The sequence below is a fragment of the Pteronotus mesoamericanus genome, unplaced genomic scaffold, assembly GCF_021234165.1.
Source record: "Pteronotus mesoamericanus isolate MK-2021 breed Mesoamerican mustached bat unplaced genomic scaffold, CSHL_Meso_final contig_75, whole genome shotgun sequence".
In the NCBI taxonomy this organism is placed as follows: Eukaryota; Metazoa; Chordata; class Mammalia; order Chiroptera; family Mormoopidae; genus Pteronotus; species Pteronotus mesoamericanus.
This window is the reverse complement of record NW_026555249.1, coordinates 8,519,949-8,536,443: the sequence shown is the minus strand read 5'-3', so window position 1 is coordinate 8,536,443 and position 16,495 is coordinate 8,519,949. Positions and strand designations below refer to the sequence as shown.

Here is a 16,495-nt window from a genome sequence, read left to right as displayed (position 1 = left end):
GGCGCACCTGCAGGCGAGGCCTGGGAAACCGCTTGCTGTGCCCCTGTGTCACCCCCTTCAGGTTGTAGCACCAGGCACCTGCCGGTTCAGATGTCTTCCCGTTCTTTCTCTGGGGCGTAAAATGGTGTCAAGGTCATGGGGGAAATTACTGGGAAAGATCGCCAGTCAAATGATTTTCACAAAACCTGCTCACCAGCTTTTGTGTCCCATGTGTAACCATAAAACAAAACGAAATGAAACAAAAACGGAAGACCACCCTCTTAGCCGAGCACGTGGATTCCTCTTCCTCTACCTAATCTTGCACAAAAACCATAAAAACTTTTTTTTTTTTTTTAGAGTTCCATTGCTCTTCCTTATTCTCTGCCAGAGGGGCTTTGAGCACTAAAGTAGCAGAAGGGCCAGCATTTAAGTGAAGGGAAAAAAGTCAAGAAAGTTGAGAATATATTTTTATTATTTTAGGTTTTCTATTGTTTGCTTTGGATCTGGGTCAAACACCAAAACCTCAAAAAGGGTTATTCTGCCCAATAGGCCAGTTCACCCCCTCGGCTCCGCTGATGTAAGCTGCTCAAAGGCGGGGCCCACATCGTTTAAAAATAAAGACAATAATAATAGCTGTGTTTTATGAAAGTTATTTTATGCTAACTTCCTTACTTATGTTAGCAATCTGAGGTAGGCGTTTTTTTAAACATAAGAGGGTAGAAAGCACTTTATCAAGGAAAATAATTTGATAACCTTTATCATTCATAACTAGATCCGCCAAGCCCCTCCACGGAGCCCTTTAGGGGAACGTACTTGCTCAACCCCGGCTGCCAGCCCTTTCCTTTCCCGGGAACTCTGGTAACTCGCAGGAGGTCACGTGGCCGTGGGAACCCAGCCTGTCGAACTCTGAAGGCTTTGACCGCTTCAGACCCTGATTCAAAGAACGTGGCCCCAGAGGGTTTCCCATCCGGGCTCTGGCGCCCGAGGGGACCAGCTCCATCGGAGTCGCTGCGTGTGGGCCCAGGACTCTGCCTCTTAAGCAAGCTCCCCGCTGGCCACTGGCGGGAGGCTACCCCTTCTAAACCATCGCCCCCCCTACCCCCGCCGGCCCCCAGCCATGCGCAGCCTCCCGCAGAGCATCTGCCCATCTGCGTTTCGGAGGAAGGAAGCACAGCGAGCGCCGCCGCTGCGGCCCAGGCCCGGGCCCAGGGCAGGCGCAGCAGGGGCTAGGCTGTGCGCCCAGAGCCCAACCCGAGCTCCGGGCTTCAAAGAAAAACATGGGGCCAATCGTCAGAAACCCGAGAAAGACGTGGTGAGGGAGGCACTGTGTCTGGATGGGGCGGAGTTGTTAGAAGGTGCCCCGGGGAAGTGCAGGCTGGTGGAAGGCCGCAGGAGCTGCGCGTAGCCCCGAGCGGATCGAGTTTCCCCTGCTCTGCGCGGCCGGGGGCTGAGCAGGTTTTACTTGGCGGTTAGGGGGACGTTGGCCTCCTACCCACGGCTGAGCTACTGTTTCAGTTCCCTTTTCTGGGCACAATCAAGTACTCGAGGCCTTGGTGAGGTTAACCACAGGAAAACCACAAGAAAATGGCTCCGCGGCAGCCAGCCTGAACCGGGGTGTGAAAAGCTCGGCGTTTGACCTTGGGGCGGGGAGGGGGGCTGGGCAGGGGGCGGAGAGGGTGAGCACCGCTCGCTCTCGCAGGCCAGCCTCTAGCCTGCAACCACCTGCTCCTGCAAAGCCCCCCACGTCGCAGGATCGCACCACTCGGCGTGCTCTGCTCTTTAGGGGCAAGCGTGCTGTTGGCTAAGTGACGTTTCCTCTAGAAATGCTTTTTATTCTAATTGAAAAGACGTCTGTGATCCTACACTGTGTGTCAGGGATCCCAGTGCATGACCCACAGAAGCCCAGGATTCAGCCTCCAGCCGCTCTGCCGCTCGGTTACCGTGCGTGGCTTTGCTCGCTGCAGTTCCAGTGAATTCCCCGACATTCTTCAAACCCTGGCCCGCTAGGCCCCAGGGTGGGGATTAAAGAAGGGAAAGCCAGAGAAACCTCCGCCCCTAGCGACAGAGCAGGGACGTCAAACCTTAGGGAGCATCAGAATCACCGAGAGACGTGGTGACAGAGGATTGCTGGCCTCACTCCCAGTTTTTCTGGTTTGGGGTGGGGCCTGAGAATTGGCATTTCTGAGACATTCCCAGGCGGCATGATGCTGCGGCTCAGGGACCACACTTGGAGAATCTCTGGTCCAGATGAGTTATTTCTCACCTCCAGCAAGGAGGTACCATCCCAACCTCCAGAGAAGCGGTTTCATATTACACAGTCCGGCGCCTGCTCCATGGGAACACAGCCCCCCCCCCACTCTGCCGGGGAGTTGTCAGGGGACACTTGGGCTACTTCCTAGGGACCCCTTTGAAAAACTTGGGAGGAGGAGCAGTCCACATTCAGTCTAAAAGGCTGAGAACTCCAGAGGCTGCCTGGCCAATATCAACCAAGAAGCATTTACAAAAATGCAAATGCTGGGCTGATCTCTTGAGACACACACCTGTGCTTTCCCCCTTTCCGCAGCGGGAGACCGGAAGCAGGCTTTCTCCTCCCACAGCTAATGGGGCACGGTGCACATTTAGAGCTGGGTCTTTGCCGAGACCGCCAGCTCAGCCCGAGCCGGGGAGCACCGTACCCACAGCCACGCTGAGCAGTGCCAAGTCCTTTCTCCTACTTCCCAATTTGCAAGAGGGGGGTGTGTGCGGGACACAGCACAAGGTGGGTCACAGAGCCAGGCAATCAACATTTTAGGCTTTGCCACACAGTCCCTATTGAAACTACTCAGGTCTGCCACTGCAGCGCGAAAGCTGCTGCAGACAATATATAAATGAGTAAGGCGGTGTTTGATAAAACTTCATTTACGGAAGCAGGTGGCGGGTCAGGCCCGGCCCCCAGGCTCTGGAAGCCAGTGCTGGAAAGAAAGGATCAGGAGCCTCCGACAAGCCCGGAGCTTTAGGCAGCAGCCGTTCCGGCAGACTGCGCTCTGGTTCACATGTGCAGCACTCTGTGCGGCGTGACCTGCCAGGTGACACTGAAGGCAGCTGGCAGTGGGGGCGTTACCTGAACATCAGGGCTCCATCCCGAAGGCCCAAGGAAATGAAGTCACTGCTGGACACGAGGCTGTCTCCCCGCCACATCAACAGGCCATCTTTGGCAGTCGTCTTGAACCTCATGAACACATTTGACCTTGACCCTGACACCCTGGGGGAAAAACACAAACCGTTGCACCAAGTTAGCCGCTGTCCGCCCACATCCAGTCCCGAGCTTTGGCCGCTGGCCTGGGGAAGGCAGGTGTGAGGACGACCTGGCATTCCCAACACTTCCTACCAGGAGGTTGGCGCGGGCATCCTTGCCCAGGCACCGTGTCACGGTCTGCAGGTCCGGGCTGCTGGCCTGGCTGCAGTGCCTCCAGCCCCAGGTGAGGTGCAACCCACGAGAGCACGTGATGAGTCACAGATGAACCAGACTCGGGTCAAGTCCACAGTCCCGGCTGCAACCCCAACCTATACCCCAGCCCCCTCCTTTCTTACCCTACTGCTGGAAGGGCCTTGGGAAAGGGTTCCCCATGCCCCCACCCCCACAGAGAGGGGCTTCTTAGTTCCTAAGAGGTTCAAGTTGGCACTTTCTTTGGGCTGTGGTCATGGCCATGGATGGCCAGCTCTGGTGGCGACTGTCCTTGAGGGAGGGGGAGAGACCAGACCAGAGGCAGAGTGAGAGGTGCTGTGGCAAAGCCGGGGGGGGGGGGGGCGGCGGTTGGGGGCGGGGGCGGGGGAAAGGAGGAACAAAAAGCCGAGAGGAAAGGGGAGGAGAATATTTCAATTCTCAGGAAGAGCCTAGTTCAGAAATCCAGTCTCACTGAAGTGGCCAGTGCTTCCTCTACCCTGGGAGAAGAGCAAGCATGTGCTCTTCCATAAAAGGTAAAGGAGGAAACAATACTGCCACTAGTATGATGCTATTGGCAAAGTCTCTCTATTCTCCCCTCACTTGTGCCATCCCTCTGTCTTCCCACGCACCTGGAGCTGTAGGGGCATTTAGTAGCGAACAGTGGAGGGGACTTCTGTCTAGGCTTTCCAGAGCCTGGCTTAGACAGGAAGAGACCAAGGCTGCCCTGTCCTCTCTGTGCAGGGCCTCAGAACGGCGGGGGAGGAGCAGGGTCCCGGCGGTGACCCCTCCCCCGGGCCAGGTGCAGAGCAGCCCCGCCCCGGCCCCTTCTCTAGAGGCCTGCTTTTCCTGGTCTTCGGTTTCCGGCTCCCTCTCTCCCCCACATGCCTTCGATATGCTGATTGGCAGAAGCCAATCACGATGGCTCCGTTTCTCTTGCAGTGAGTGGTCTGGGGACAGACATGTAACCCACTATTATCCAATGAGATAGAGGAAATGTATCAGGAAGATTCTAGGAAAGACTCCTTTACTTTTAGAAAGAGTCACGTAAGGAAAAAAGTTTTTTTACTTCCACTGGATGTTGCCCTGATTTATGTCCATCTAACGAACATCTCATGCAGAGCCACCTCATGACCATGAAGAGGGTAACCGCTGGAGGATGGGCTGAGGATAGTACAGCAACAGGCAGAGAGACTTGGGTCTCTGGTGATACAGATGATTCTCTGAGTCAGTCAAGCCAGGATCTGGGCTAAGCTTGGACTGCTTGTTATAGGAAATAATGCCCTTCACGTTTAAGACATTTTGAGTGGCGTTTTCTGTTACTCGCAGCCAAAAGCATCACACTGAAACAGACCCTAAGCTTGACTTTTCCCTGCAGCTTCACGCACATGCTGTGTGCGTGCACAAACGTACACGCACACAGGGGCCACCTGAGGCTCGGGTGCCTCTTCTCACTGAACTTCCCAGTGCCGCTCATTAAGTATCAAGGGGGCTGAAGGCCTGGGCCCCTTTCACACTGTCCCTGCTCTTGGGGGGGGGGGGTGAATGCCTTCTCATCTCTGGAGAAAAGGGCTGAAGAAAGAGTAGGGTCTCTCTTGGCTGGAAATCCATTTTGCCTAAGGCCCCATGCCAAGACCACCACAATAAATACAGCGTGGGCCTAGAGAAATGAAGCCATGTCTGTCTGTCTGTCTGTCTGGTATGTTGAGAGTTACCAGAGACATGTTCGTCCAGTGCCCCTCAGAGGAAAATGTCTCTCAGCCACTTTTGTTCCTTGAAAAGCCACCCACCTCAGCCCGAAGAACTGGGTGGTTTTAGCTTAAAGTTTTGCCTTAGGAAACAGTCAACCTGAAGAGGAAGGAAAATTCTAGAATGGCGGTGCTGGCAGTGTTGTGGGGGATGGCAGGCTATAAACTTCAAAGGACTAGGGGAGGAAAAAGAAAGAGAAGAAGCAAAATGAAAGCACCAAAGACAAGGATCCCTGGTCATATACACTGGCTCTTCCAAACCAGGAGCTTGGCCTCCAGGGAGAGGCGGAGCCTCGGCCACCAGGGATTGACAGCCAAGGTGGCGACGTGGGCATCTCCTTCCCTGTGTCTTTCTCTCGTATCCACCTGGAGAGCTGAGGAGCCCCCCACTGGACTGGCCAGAGCCTGAGGAGGACAGGGCACCTTTGTTGCTGAAGGTGCTGAGCAGAGCATGGCCTGGGTGCTGTGTGTCCAGCTGCGGGGGCTCCAGGTCCCTCCGCGGTGGAGCTGCAGGTGGTGGCCAAGAACAGCGCGAAGCTGACTGTCCGGGCTCCTCAGGACGTCCGCGAAACCCGCCGCTGGGCGCCTCTCCAGCAGGGTTCAGGTTGTCCAAGGCTGCCTTTTTCAAGTTTAATTTGTTTTGCTTTGTTCTAGTGGGCATGTTGATGATATGTGGCTGTTTTCCCATGGGGCCAGGCTCAACTACCTCCTTAGAGGGTTAGCTCCTGGCACAGAAAATAAGGAAAAGCCTTGGGAAAGATATTGAGAAATTGACCCCCGAGAGATAAAGCAGGCGCCTGGGGAGCTGCTTACCTCTTGAGGATGTCTGGGTTGTCATAGGCCAGGTAACTGCGGCCGATGAACTGCGGCGTCTCAATGGTTTCTGTGATGGCTGAGACAGAACAGAGACGGGAGTTACGGGGCCTGGGGCCCTGTGGACCCCAGCAGGCACTCAACCGCAGGGCGGGAGAACACCAAGAAGGCCAGCTCCTAGGGTTAGGGCGTTTAACAACTAGTCAGCTCCTTCCTCTTGGCCAGGTTTGGGGCTGCCTGGCCTGAGGGCCTGGAGTTGGTGTGTCCCTCCTGTGCCCTCTCTGGGGCTCGCCGTCCCTGGGAATGGCCTCAGCACCACGGAGAAGGGCTCACGATGTGCTGGAACTTGGCCCGTGCCCCGCTATCCGTGTCAGCCTAAGAGCGCGCCGTGGGCCACGTGGGGAGCAGCTGGGGGCAGACTTAGATGTCCTCCGATGGAGGCAGAGGAAGTCACCTCCAAGAAAGCCCTCCAGAACTTCTGTGTTGAAGCCAGCCTGCCCCAGGACACTTCCAGCCATGACCGCAAGAGACTGGCAAAGTACAAGAAATGAGGCGTTGACTCGTTTTTAAAAATCACCGTCCAGTGTCATATCTTCACCACAATCTCATGAAGTGGTGGGGAGTTTGGAGAAAGGGGAGGGGTGGTTATCCCCATTTTATAGGAGCGGCAAAGGAGACACAGAAATCACCAAGGACCTGCCCGAGATGCTGCCGTAAGAGAGCGATAGGGCATGAACCAGACGGGCTCCCTTATTTCGGGGCCTCAGCCCACTTTTCACTTCCCAGGAATTCAGAATTGTATTTCCTTCCTCTCAATTTGCCTTTCTTTTGTGTCCCTGAGAAACCTTCCTTTTCCACCCAGTTTGCACAAGATTAGTTTATGTTATTGTGTTTGGTGTCAAACACTGGGGATAATTTAGGAGATTTCAGCCAAAGAGATAACAGCCATATCTCTTCTGTCTTCAGAAAAACACAGAAATGGCAGTTTAAAGAATGAAGGTAGAATGAATCTCATTTTCAAAGAAATGTGCAAAAACAAGAGAGAATAAGCCAGCTTCTAAAATGAGTTAGAGTTTCACAAAAATATGTGGTTGGTACAAAAAAGACATTGAACTAAGGATCTTACACTAAGGAAGTAATAACATGTATAATTACTTGACACTATGCACAATCAGGAGAGTTTAAACATAACTTCTAAATATCTTTTTAAAAAGAGAGAGATAACGGCAAACCCTAAAACCCAATAACATTGGGCGCCCAAGTATAAATTCCTGTGTTGACAAGTCCCGAAGTCTTTTCATAAAAAGCACAAATTTTAGAAAGGAAAGAAAACAAGAAAAGCAAAGGAAGAGAAAGACTTTTAGCGTAGTTCCTGAGTAGTTGCCTTCTTGCTCTCTGAAGCCACACAGCCCTGGCTGAACCAGAGCCTGCGGCCTGATGGCCTGTTAGGGACAGAGACAGAGAGCAAACGCTGTCAAATGCGAACCTCTGGGCCGCACCACCAGCCTCTCTCCCTTCTGGTTAAAGTGGGGAGTGGCGGGGAGGGGGAGAGAAGGCGGGGAAGGGCAGAGAGGAGGAAAGAGTGGGGTACAAAAGAGAAAGACAGTGGGCAGCAGGGTGGGGGGGAAGCTAGAGTGAGGAGAGGAGAAGAGAAAATGCTGGGAAAGAAAAGGAGGTGGAGGCAGGAGAAGAAAGGAGCCAGGTGGACAGGCAGCCCCTGGGCAAGGAAATGAGGGGCCGGCGGGGGGCGGGGGGCGATGGAAAAGGTGAGAAACAGAGAGAATGGACCTCAGCGGGGGCCGGCCACACGGGGGGGAGGTCAGGCAGGGTGGCCCAGAAGAGGAACAAGGGCACAACCCTGTGGAGGCACCTGGGGGCTCTCAGCGGGAGGGGTGGGGCGGGGAGCCCTGGATTTCCGGTCCTGGTGCTGAGGACCGAGGAGAGGGGCCAGCCAGGAGCCACACAGAACCAAGGCGCCACGCGGGGTCTGGCTCCACCCTAGGGAGACAGGCAGAGGCAGAGCCCATCCTTGCTGTTGGTGGCCGTGGGCGTGGGCCTGCGGCTAATAGCAGTGGCTCCCCTGGACTCCTTGAAGTGGGCAGGACACGCTTGTCACACGTCAGCTCTGAACAGAGCCTCCCAGGGGTCCGTGTGAGCCCCGCTCAGGAGCTCAGCGCTTCCGCAGTCCAGCTGGCCCCCAGCACCAGCGCTCAGGGCAGCTGGCGCGTCTGCCCGGAGGGCTCCCACCGCCCCGTGGGTGTGTCCGAGCGCCGCCGCTCACTGGGCTACCCTCTGCCTGGGTTTGGCCGCCTGTGCTGCGCCCTCGCAGGCCAGAGCCTGCCCTGGCGGGACCCCAGAGCTCACACAGCCCCTCCTAGGACGCACTGTACTTACTGTTGAGACAGTAGTTCCCACACTCTGCCGCGTGCCAGCGTGAAACAGAACAGGGAAAGTCAGGATTTCACAAGTCCTTGTAAAAACCCCAATTACCAACGCTGCAGATCACTGGAAACCAACCCCTTTTCCCTCATAAAGCCCGGCTGAGGGCCCACCTCGCCTCCCAGTCTCGGGGAAGGAGGGGTGAGGGGGAGGCGGCGGGGAACCCAGAGGATGCCTGTAGTAAGTTGTGTGACGCCTCTGGGGCTCCCCCGACCTTTGAATCTACAGTCTTCATTTACTCTAAGCCTAGCGGTTCCTTGCTAAAGAGCTACTTACCTTGTCAATGATTGTTACTTTTCTTGGCTCTAGGCTCCCTGTGAAAAAGGAGCAATAAGCCTGCCATCTGCCTCTTTCCTGTGGGGCAGAAAATGTTGCCCCAATTCCCACCCCAGCACCCCCTTTGCAAGCTTCCAGAACTCTGGCTGTTTTGCAACTAACAAAGGGCAGGGGAACCCTCCAGAAATGACACCGCTGAGCAGGATACAGTGAGAATAGACTCGCTGCAGTCAGTACACGCAGACGCTGGTTCCTTCTCTCCTAAACCACTGGGGTCGGAAGTCACCCACTGGCCCTTTGGGCCCTTTGTGGTTTGTTTGAACACACAGTACAAACATGACTCTATTTAATCTTTTAACCCTTTATATCTTTTTTTTTTTTTTACATTGTCTTTTCTCTGATGCGTTAGTTGAAATGTGTTTTTGTCACTTTCTCACATTTCTACCTAAAAGCTTGTGCCATTGGATGGCACACATACAAAAATACCCCAGTGAGTAGGAGCCTCCAAGCCGGGCAAAGCACATTTTCCACTTGAGGGACTTGAAATTCCCAGCAGACTCTGAGGAGCTGAGGGGAGGGCAGGGAGGGGCGGGCTCTTTCATGTAGTTGCGGATGTAGCAAAGGAAGGACGGCGGGGGCGGGGGGGGGGGGGGGCGGGGGGTTGTAATCCAGCTTTCCCAAAACCAGGGCTCCACCCAATTGACAGCATCCTGAGGGACGGCCGTCCAGCCTCCTTTCTGGGTGGGCAGCTCACTCGTCCCCAGCCCTTGGGGTCACAGTGCTACCAGGTACGGAAGTCTCATTACATGAAGCAGACTCAGTAGCCACTAGATAAACAAACACAAATCTTTGTCCCCACTCCCAGCCCTTGGCTATCTAAAGACCAGCATCTAGGCTGAATGTCCCCAATTTCTCATTGTTTAATCATACACCATCCTAAGAAAAGAAATTCCCAGTCATATGCATATTTTATTAATTTGGGTTTCTATGTACTGGGTCTTAAGTATGACCTATAGTTATGAAGCTATTTTTCATACACAGGGACCAAAAAACATTAATCCAAATCAGGCCCAGCAGTGTGATGTGAATCTGCTAAACGCAACACAAAATGTCCTTGACGCTACGCATGTGGCGCGTCATTAGAGGTCAGGCTGGACCCCACCTTTTAGGTCCTTGCCCCAAGAACGCACGCCCCAAGGCCAGGCGTGGTCTCGGCGGCTGCGGGTGTCTGGATGAGCAGGGATCAGGTCACTTGCTGCAGGGAAACACCCCCACCTAGTGGCCTGCAGGGTCCTGCCCAGTCTGAGCCCAAACTGCTGTCAGCAATGAAGGGACAGGAAGGAGGACCAGCTCCTCTTTCCTCCCCAGGCAGCCTGTGTGCTGCTGGCGGAGGGGTCCCAGGGCAGAAGAGCGGCCACACACAGCACATAGCAAGGGCTCGGAGAAGTCCCTCAGAAGAGAGCGCCATCCACCTGCATTTACCCCGACGCCTTTGGCCGCAGAACCCTCCGCCCATGTTGGGCATGTGCATGTATGTGTGTCTGTCTCTCTGTGTGGGCCAAAGAGCCACTAATATTTGTTCAAACGTGAGATTTTCATGTGCACGTTGTGAAATTCAGCTTTAACTTATGAGTAACTTACGTGGATACAAGGTCTGTGAGGAAATGAAACACAAGATGGGTAAATTGGGATGAGCGTAGAAGGAGGGAAAAGAAGTCTCCAAGAATGGGGGATATTTGTTTTTGAGGAGGGAGGCCTTGTTGACAGCCCACTGGCGAGATGAGAAGGGGCCTCGGGATTGGGGTGCCGAGGTGTGAGGTGGAGGAAGGCGCCCCGGGGAGAGAGCCTGGACCACGGCGAGGAGGCAGCCACTGAGGTCGAGCCTCGTGACTCTTGTCAGCACCTGAAGTCATGGCTGGGACTCAGGGGAACCTGCGCCCCTCCTGTCTTGGCGGGTTCCCGAGCTGGCACGTGGGCTGCACTTTCTCAGCTGCTGCTTCAGGGAGCCTGCAGAGCCTTGGGGGCGGGGTGGGTGCCCCACGCCCACCTCGGTCAGGCCTGGGCTCTCCTGCCCCTGCCCCTGCCCAGGCAGGGGTCGAGGGGGCTCCCGAACCTGCCGTGGTGGTCTGGGTGCCTGGAACCTCGCTAGGGTGTGTCTGAGTTTTGGCCCCACCCGCCTGGACAAGTGTCCAGTCTCCGGACGAGGTCCCTAATGGGATCCACCTGCCTGCCACAAACCCCCTGCAGAGGTGAGAGAAAACCCAAATTAACCCCCAACTGAAACCCCCGACAGAGAAGGTGCCCCCAGCACGGGGGGGAATGGGGCCTGGTGCTGGCGACTGCCACTACGCGCTGCTCGGTGTAAAGGGGTGGGTCTAACTTCTGGGGAACACTAGGGAGGGGGTCTTGCTTTTGAAGCATGACCTGGTTTTGAGGCAGGGGAAAAAACCAAATCCTTAAATATTCAATACATGAGGCTACAAATCACCTTGCTGGATTAGACAGGATTCTCTCTGCCCACCATGGATGGCTTCCAACCAGGCCTGGCCTTCCAAGCTAAGAATCTACTCAATCTACCCAAACTTTTAGAATGTTCCTTTGCACCGCTATGGAACGATTGTAGGTGCCCACTTCCCGTCTTTTCCCGGTCCTTACTGGGACCAGGCGCTTTTCCCTGTACAAAGGCAGGCTGTGTTCTGCTGCGCGCCTGCGGGAGCCGGGGACGATTGTCGCTGAGGGCCCTCACTGGCTCCCAGAGCCCCGGTGATCCTCCGAAGCCCTGTGACGGGGCGGAAGGCCATGCCTCCCCGGGCTGCCTCTCCCTAGCATTGGCCATGGCGACCCTGGCACCAGAAAGACCACTTTTTTGTCAAAGCACAAGATAATGATACAACAGGGGGGTAGCTGGCAGTCCAGCCCTGTGTGTGGCAGAAAATGCCCCGCTTCTGTCCGTTCCTGGGTCTCGCCAGGCAGCCCAGACCCTCACCAGAGAGCGGCCCCTTCATTCTGGTGAAATTTGTTTCTCGCGGGACCTGAACCCATACTTACGGAGCTATGGACGCAAGCTTTTACATCTGTTAGGAACACAGGCTTTTACATCTGTTATGGCTACCGTTCTGCAGCGGAACACTGCACTTAGGGGGATCGCAAGTTATCCCGCCCTTCCTCCTTTAATTCCCAAAGCTGCCAACTGTCCGGTTAAGCGCAGACTTGGTATAGTGACCATTAGTTTTGGTAGCTAAGGAAGGAGCAAGTTTGCGTTGCTTGCGATGAAATGGAGACCTAGGAAATTCAAACACTGACGTGTGAAATCCAAACCCAATTTTCTGAATGAGCGACCGCTCCTGAACTAAATCTCTGCAAGTACACGCTCTGAGCTATCAAGGGTTTGCTTGTTAGACTTAGCATCAGGCTTGTTCACAAATGGAGCAATTACTCTTGTTTGGGGGTTATCATAGTATGAGCTATGTAAATACATATGTTTCATATGATTTGCCATGCAAGTTTCAAAATTCATTTAAGTATCATACTATTTAATCTTCCACCTGGCAAACTGGCATCTTTCATATTTTCCAGGACCGCTGCAAAACAACTTCTCCTATCATTCCATATACCAAAATATCTGCCAGTAATCTAGAGTTTTCCTTTAAGCCCTCCCTCCAATAAAAATCAGGAACCTGGAGGCCTGGCCAGTGTGGCTCAGTTGGTTGGAGCGTTCTCCCGTAAACCAAAAGGTTGCGAGTTCAATTCCTGGTCAGGGCACATGCCTAGGTTGCTGGCTCGGTCTCCAGTTGGGGTACATATGAGAGGCAACCAATCAATGTTACTCTCTCACATTGACGTTTCACTCCCCCCGCCTCCCTTCCCCTCTCTCTAAAATCAATACGGATGTCCTCAGGTGAGGATAAAAAAAAATCAGGAACCTGGAAACAAATGAGACAGCATATTCCGTCACTTAGCCTGGGGCTTTATATCCTCCAGCCTGTCTGCCTTTCTTTTATTAGTTCCTGAACAGGCAAGGCCATCCTGACACCTGAACAGGGAGGGCCATAGGGCCCAATGTGACGGCAGCCATGTGTGGGGAGGCCTCTCCTAGACACCAGGCCACAGCCTTGCCTCCCCCGAGCAGCTGTGGGCAGCCCAGTCCAGCAGGGGCCTGTGGGCTTGTGGTCTGTGACCTGCTCCAGCTTTCAGACAAGGGCAGGTGCTCAGTCGCTCGCAGCGCCTGCTCATGGATTTTATTTTTCTTGTAAATACTTAAAATGGCTAGTATTGTTTGAGTACTTACCAGCCTTCATCCCAGGAATAGGCACTGTCTATTTCATCCATACCACACCCTCTACTATTGCTATTTTTATTCTCATTTTACAGTGAGGAAACTGAGGCACCGGGGAACCTTAGGTAGCATGGAAAACAGCTTTCTGCAGAAGCTTACTTATACTTTCATTCGGAGAAGTACGATCCTTATTTTTCTGTATCTGGCAAGATTTGTTTTTAACATTCACAGGCAGGGGTCAAATTGTAGTCAAAACACTTATCAGCCCGTCAGGACAGGCTCGGAGAGGGCCTGAGCTGGAGGGGGTCCTGGAGGCCCCCCTGTGTTATGGGCTCCCCTTCCAGCTGCTGGGCTGCGAGGGCTTCCCAGGGAAGGAGCCAGGGTAGGGGCGTGGGGAGCTGTTCACCTGCCCGTACAGAAGGAGTTCCGCAGTTTCATTATTACATAACCACACTGGTTTCTATGTGACCGGCCACCTACGATGTCACTGAAACCACCGATGAAACGGCCAGTACAGCTGCCCTGGCATTGCCAGCTCTTTAGTCCGCCAGCGGTCTGTCCGCTGCCCCGCCCCCGCCCCCGAAGCCGAGCCCGGCCCCGCGTGTACCTTTCTGGCAGTGCAGACCCTCGAAGCCTAAGGGACAGTCACACTCATAGCCCTCCTTCCGGGGCTGGCAGCTGCCGCCGTGCGCACAGGGGCGCGCCACGCAGGGGTGGGCCGTGTTCTCCACGTTCACGCCCCAGCTCAGGCCATGCTTCACGTGGACGGCGCGGTCGTTCAGGGTGATCTTGGGGAGAGAACAGGCATGGAAATTCAGAACTCGGAAAATGCCTTGGCGGCCTGTAACAGGTCCCTCGCCGGCTGACCCAGGCTACGAGCAATCAGGGAGCCTTAAATGGGAGGGGGAAGGCCCCGTGGCTGCCTCTGGAGTCACACGTGAGGCAGGCGCTGGAGGGACAACGTCGGGCACCCGGAGACCCTGCGGAGTAAAGCGCCCACTGGTTCTGGAAAACCCGGTCACACAAGGGGTCAAAGAGAAGTCCCAATAACTACCACCCCACCACAGCAGGGGTCTCAACCCGGCTGCCTATGGGGACCCCCCGGGGAGTTCGAGGCAACGTGCCCGGGCAGGTCCCACCCAGATCAACTGAATCAGAACCTCGAAGGGTGGCACCCGGTTATCAGCTTGAAGAGCTTCCCAGGGGGTTCTGAGGGGCAGCCGAGGTTGGGATATGTCACCCTACAGAATCCAAAACAGAAGAATCCAAGTGGGAGCGGAGGCTTCAGGTGGTGGCGGAGGAGAAGCCCCTCGCGGGACTGCTGTGCTCTAGCCAGAGGCCAGCGTCCTCTGTGAGCGCCTCAAGCTCCGTCGTGGGACCTGGCCAACGGTCCCACCCGCCCCTCCTATCCTCCTTCCTGACACTCTCCACCCCCTTCCCCGCTGTTAAAGGAATCACCTGGAACTCAGCTGGCCTTCTCCCTCCTGCCTGGCATACTCACTGGGACCAGAGAGCTCCTTTGCCTCACCCGCTTGTCCCCGCAAGGGGGCTCTGGAGAAGCTGCTGACCTCTAGGAACAGGTCACGGGGCTCCCTCCCCCAGGTAAGCAGACCCACCGTCCTCCACCCTGACGCAGACTGCGCATCCACCCGGGGCTGCTGGTGTTTCTGCGTCTCCGAAGCTGCACAGGACTCAGGGGTGGGGAGAGACCCCCCCGGGGGGAACCCCCCACCCCGTGGGGCATCCTAAATGGCGAGCAATGGCGCTTCCTGCCACTAATCCAGGTTCCCACAGGCGTGTCTCGTCCTTGGAGAGGGTCGGGGGCTGGGAGAGAGCTCTGAGTCCTGGGCCTCAGAAGCTGCTAGAGAGCAGCCGGAATCTTTCCTTAGCCTCCCCACCATTCGCGCTGCAAGTGAAGGACTGAGCAACTGTCACATGTAGCGGACAAGCCAAGGACAGCACCATTCACCTCAGGACGCGGCGCGGGCAAGGGGCTACGCCTGACCACAGTGGTGGGGCGGGGGTGGCGAAGCCTCTTAGCACCTCCGCTTCCTTCCTAAGTGAGAATTTCAAACACAGGAGGAAACATGGCCGAGCCCACTCAGGACGGTGGGTCGGGGGAGACAGTGGTCTGAACTGAGGCGTCCCTGTCGCCACAGTTTAGCAGCAAAGGGAGACGCGTCAGAGTCAGCAAATACTGCCTGGACCCCACGCTGGGGCGCACGGCGGGGCGGGTGGTGGTGGTGCGCAGAGCCCCAGGGGCCCTTCCAGCTCCGGTGAGCACGCCGGACAGCCCCCACCTTCCCTGGCCTCCCCCACCTCGGCTGGGAAAGGGCCAGCGGCCCACGTCCACCCCTGCGGCCAAAGGCAAACGGGGTGACGCTGACAGCCGACAGGCTTTTCTTCACGTACTTTTTCTCTTTTTCTCCCGGGGTTCAGTGGCAGGGAAGGCGGGGTTGGAGAGTCAGCCTGCTGTCTGCCGCAGACAGAGCTCACTACTCTCTTAACTGGAGAGACCATGCCCCCCGCCCCCACCCCACCCCGGAGAGGGATAAGAGGGGAACAGGAGCCGGGTCAGCGCCCTGGGTCTCCGCTGGCGGAGTGTCTCCCCTGGGCGGTCTGTGGAAGGGCCCTTCCGTCTCTGCTCTTCAGGACTTGGCAACGTGCTCAATGAACAATAGCTAAACTCCGGGGCTGTGGGGAGCTGGAGGGAGAGTTGGTTCTTGCCTTCAGCAAACTGCAAAGCGACCCTACAGAGAAGCCCAGAGCCCAGACCTGCCGTTGGGCTCTGTTCACCTCCTGCCTTTTTGTAGAAGTTCCTGAAGCCACCCAATGCCAGCTGCCTCCCTCGGCAGCCCCAGGGTATTTTTGTGGATTTACTGTAAAAATTCATCTTCATTGAGTTATGTTCATGTTACGTCTGCTGGGCAGGGACCCAACAGCAGATGTTACAAGAAATGGGGCTGGAAAGCTATGCTGTAAGCATTAAAAAATGAAATCTTAAAAATGTTGAAACTTTATCAGAATTTCTTGGGGCACAGCAGGCTGCACACTGGCCACAATTCTCCATTCCCCTGTCCGCAGTCGAGGTCAGACAACACGCATGAGAAAGCGAAGCCTGTACCTTCTGGATGCTCCCGCTAAATGGCTTGCGGATACCCGACTTGTCCTTCACCTCGTTGTAATCGGGGACTCCGCCAATAAAAATATCCGTGTTGCAATTAATCTGTGTGAAGCCACCCTGCCAACAGATGAAAAACAAAACACGTATCACTTTTAAGAAAAGATGGTTGAGACGATCGCACGTGCCTTTGGGTCCTTGTTGCCTGGTCCCCTCCAAGACTCATCACGGCAACCCGTCCTCGCGTTGGCTTGACTTGCACGTGGCTCTGCTTTGCCGCTGACCACCTGTTTGGACGTTTGTAGGTTTCCTAATCTCTCGGAGACTCACGTTCATCATCTAAAAGTGGGGGTCACAACAGCGACCTCACGATGTGTCGCAACAAAGGCGGTAGACTGCTCATCAGCAGTGCCCTCTCCTTT

At 55.3% G+C, this 16,495-nt stretch overlaps 1 protein-coding gene across 1 annotated transcript in view; it reads right to left on the bottom strand.

Annotated features, from left to right (window-relative positions):
* The window catches only part of EGFLAM (EGF like, fibronectin type III and laminin G domains), a 139,093-nt gene that overhangs the window by 9,296 nt on the left and 113,302 nt on the right, over positions 1-16,495 (bottom strand). The window contains exons 17-20 of the mRNA XM_054583952.1: positions 16,077-16,193; positions 13,560-13,740; positions 5,962-6,040; positions 3,080-3,220 (exon numbers count right to left, since the gene is read on the bottom strand). Of these exons, the coding sequence (XP_054439927.1) occupies positions 3,080-3,220; positions 5,962-6,040; positions 13,560-13,740; positions 16,077-16,193 (518 nt within the window). The remainder of the gene's footprint in view (positions 1-3,079; positions 3,221-5,961; positions 6,041-13,559; positions 13,741-16,076; positions 16,194-16,495) is intronic.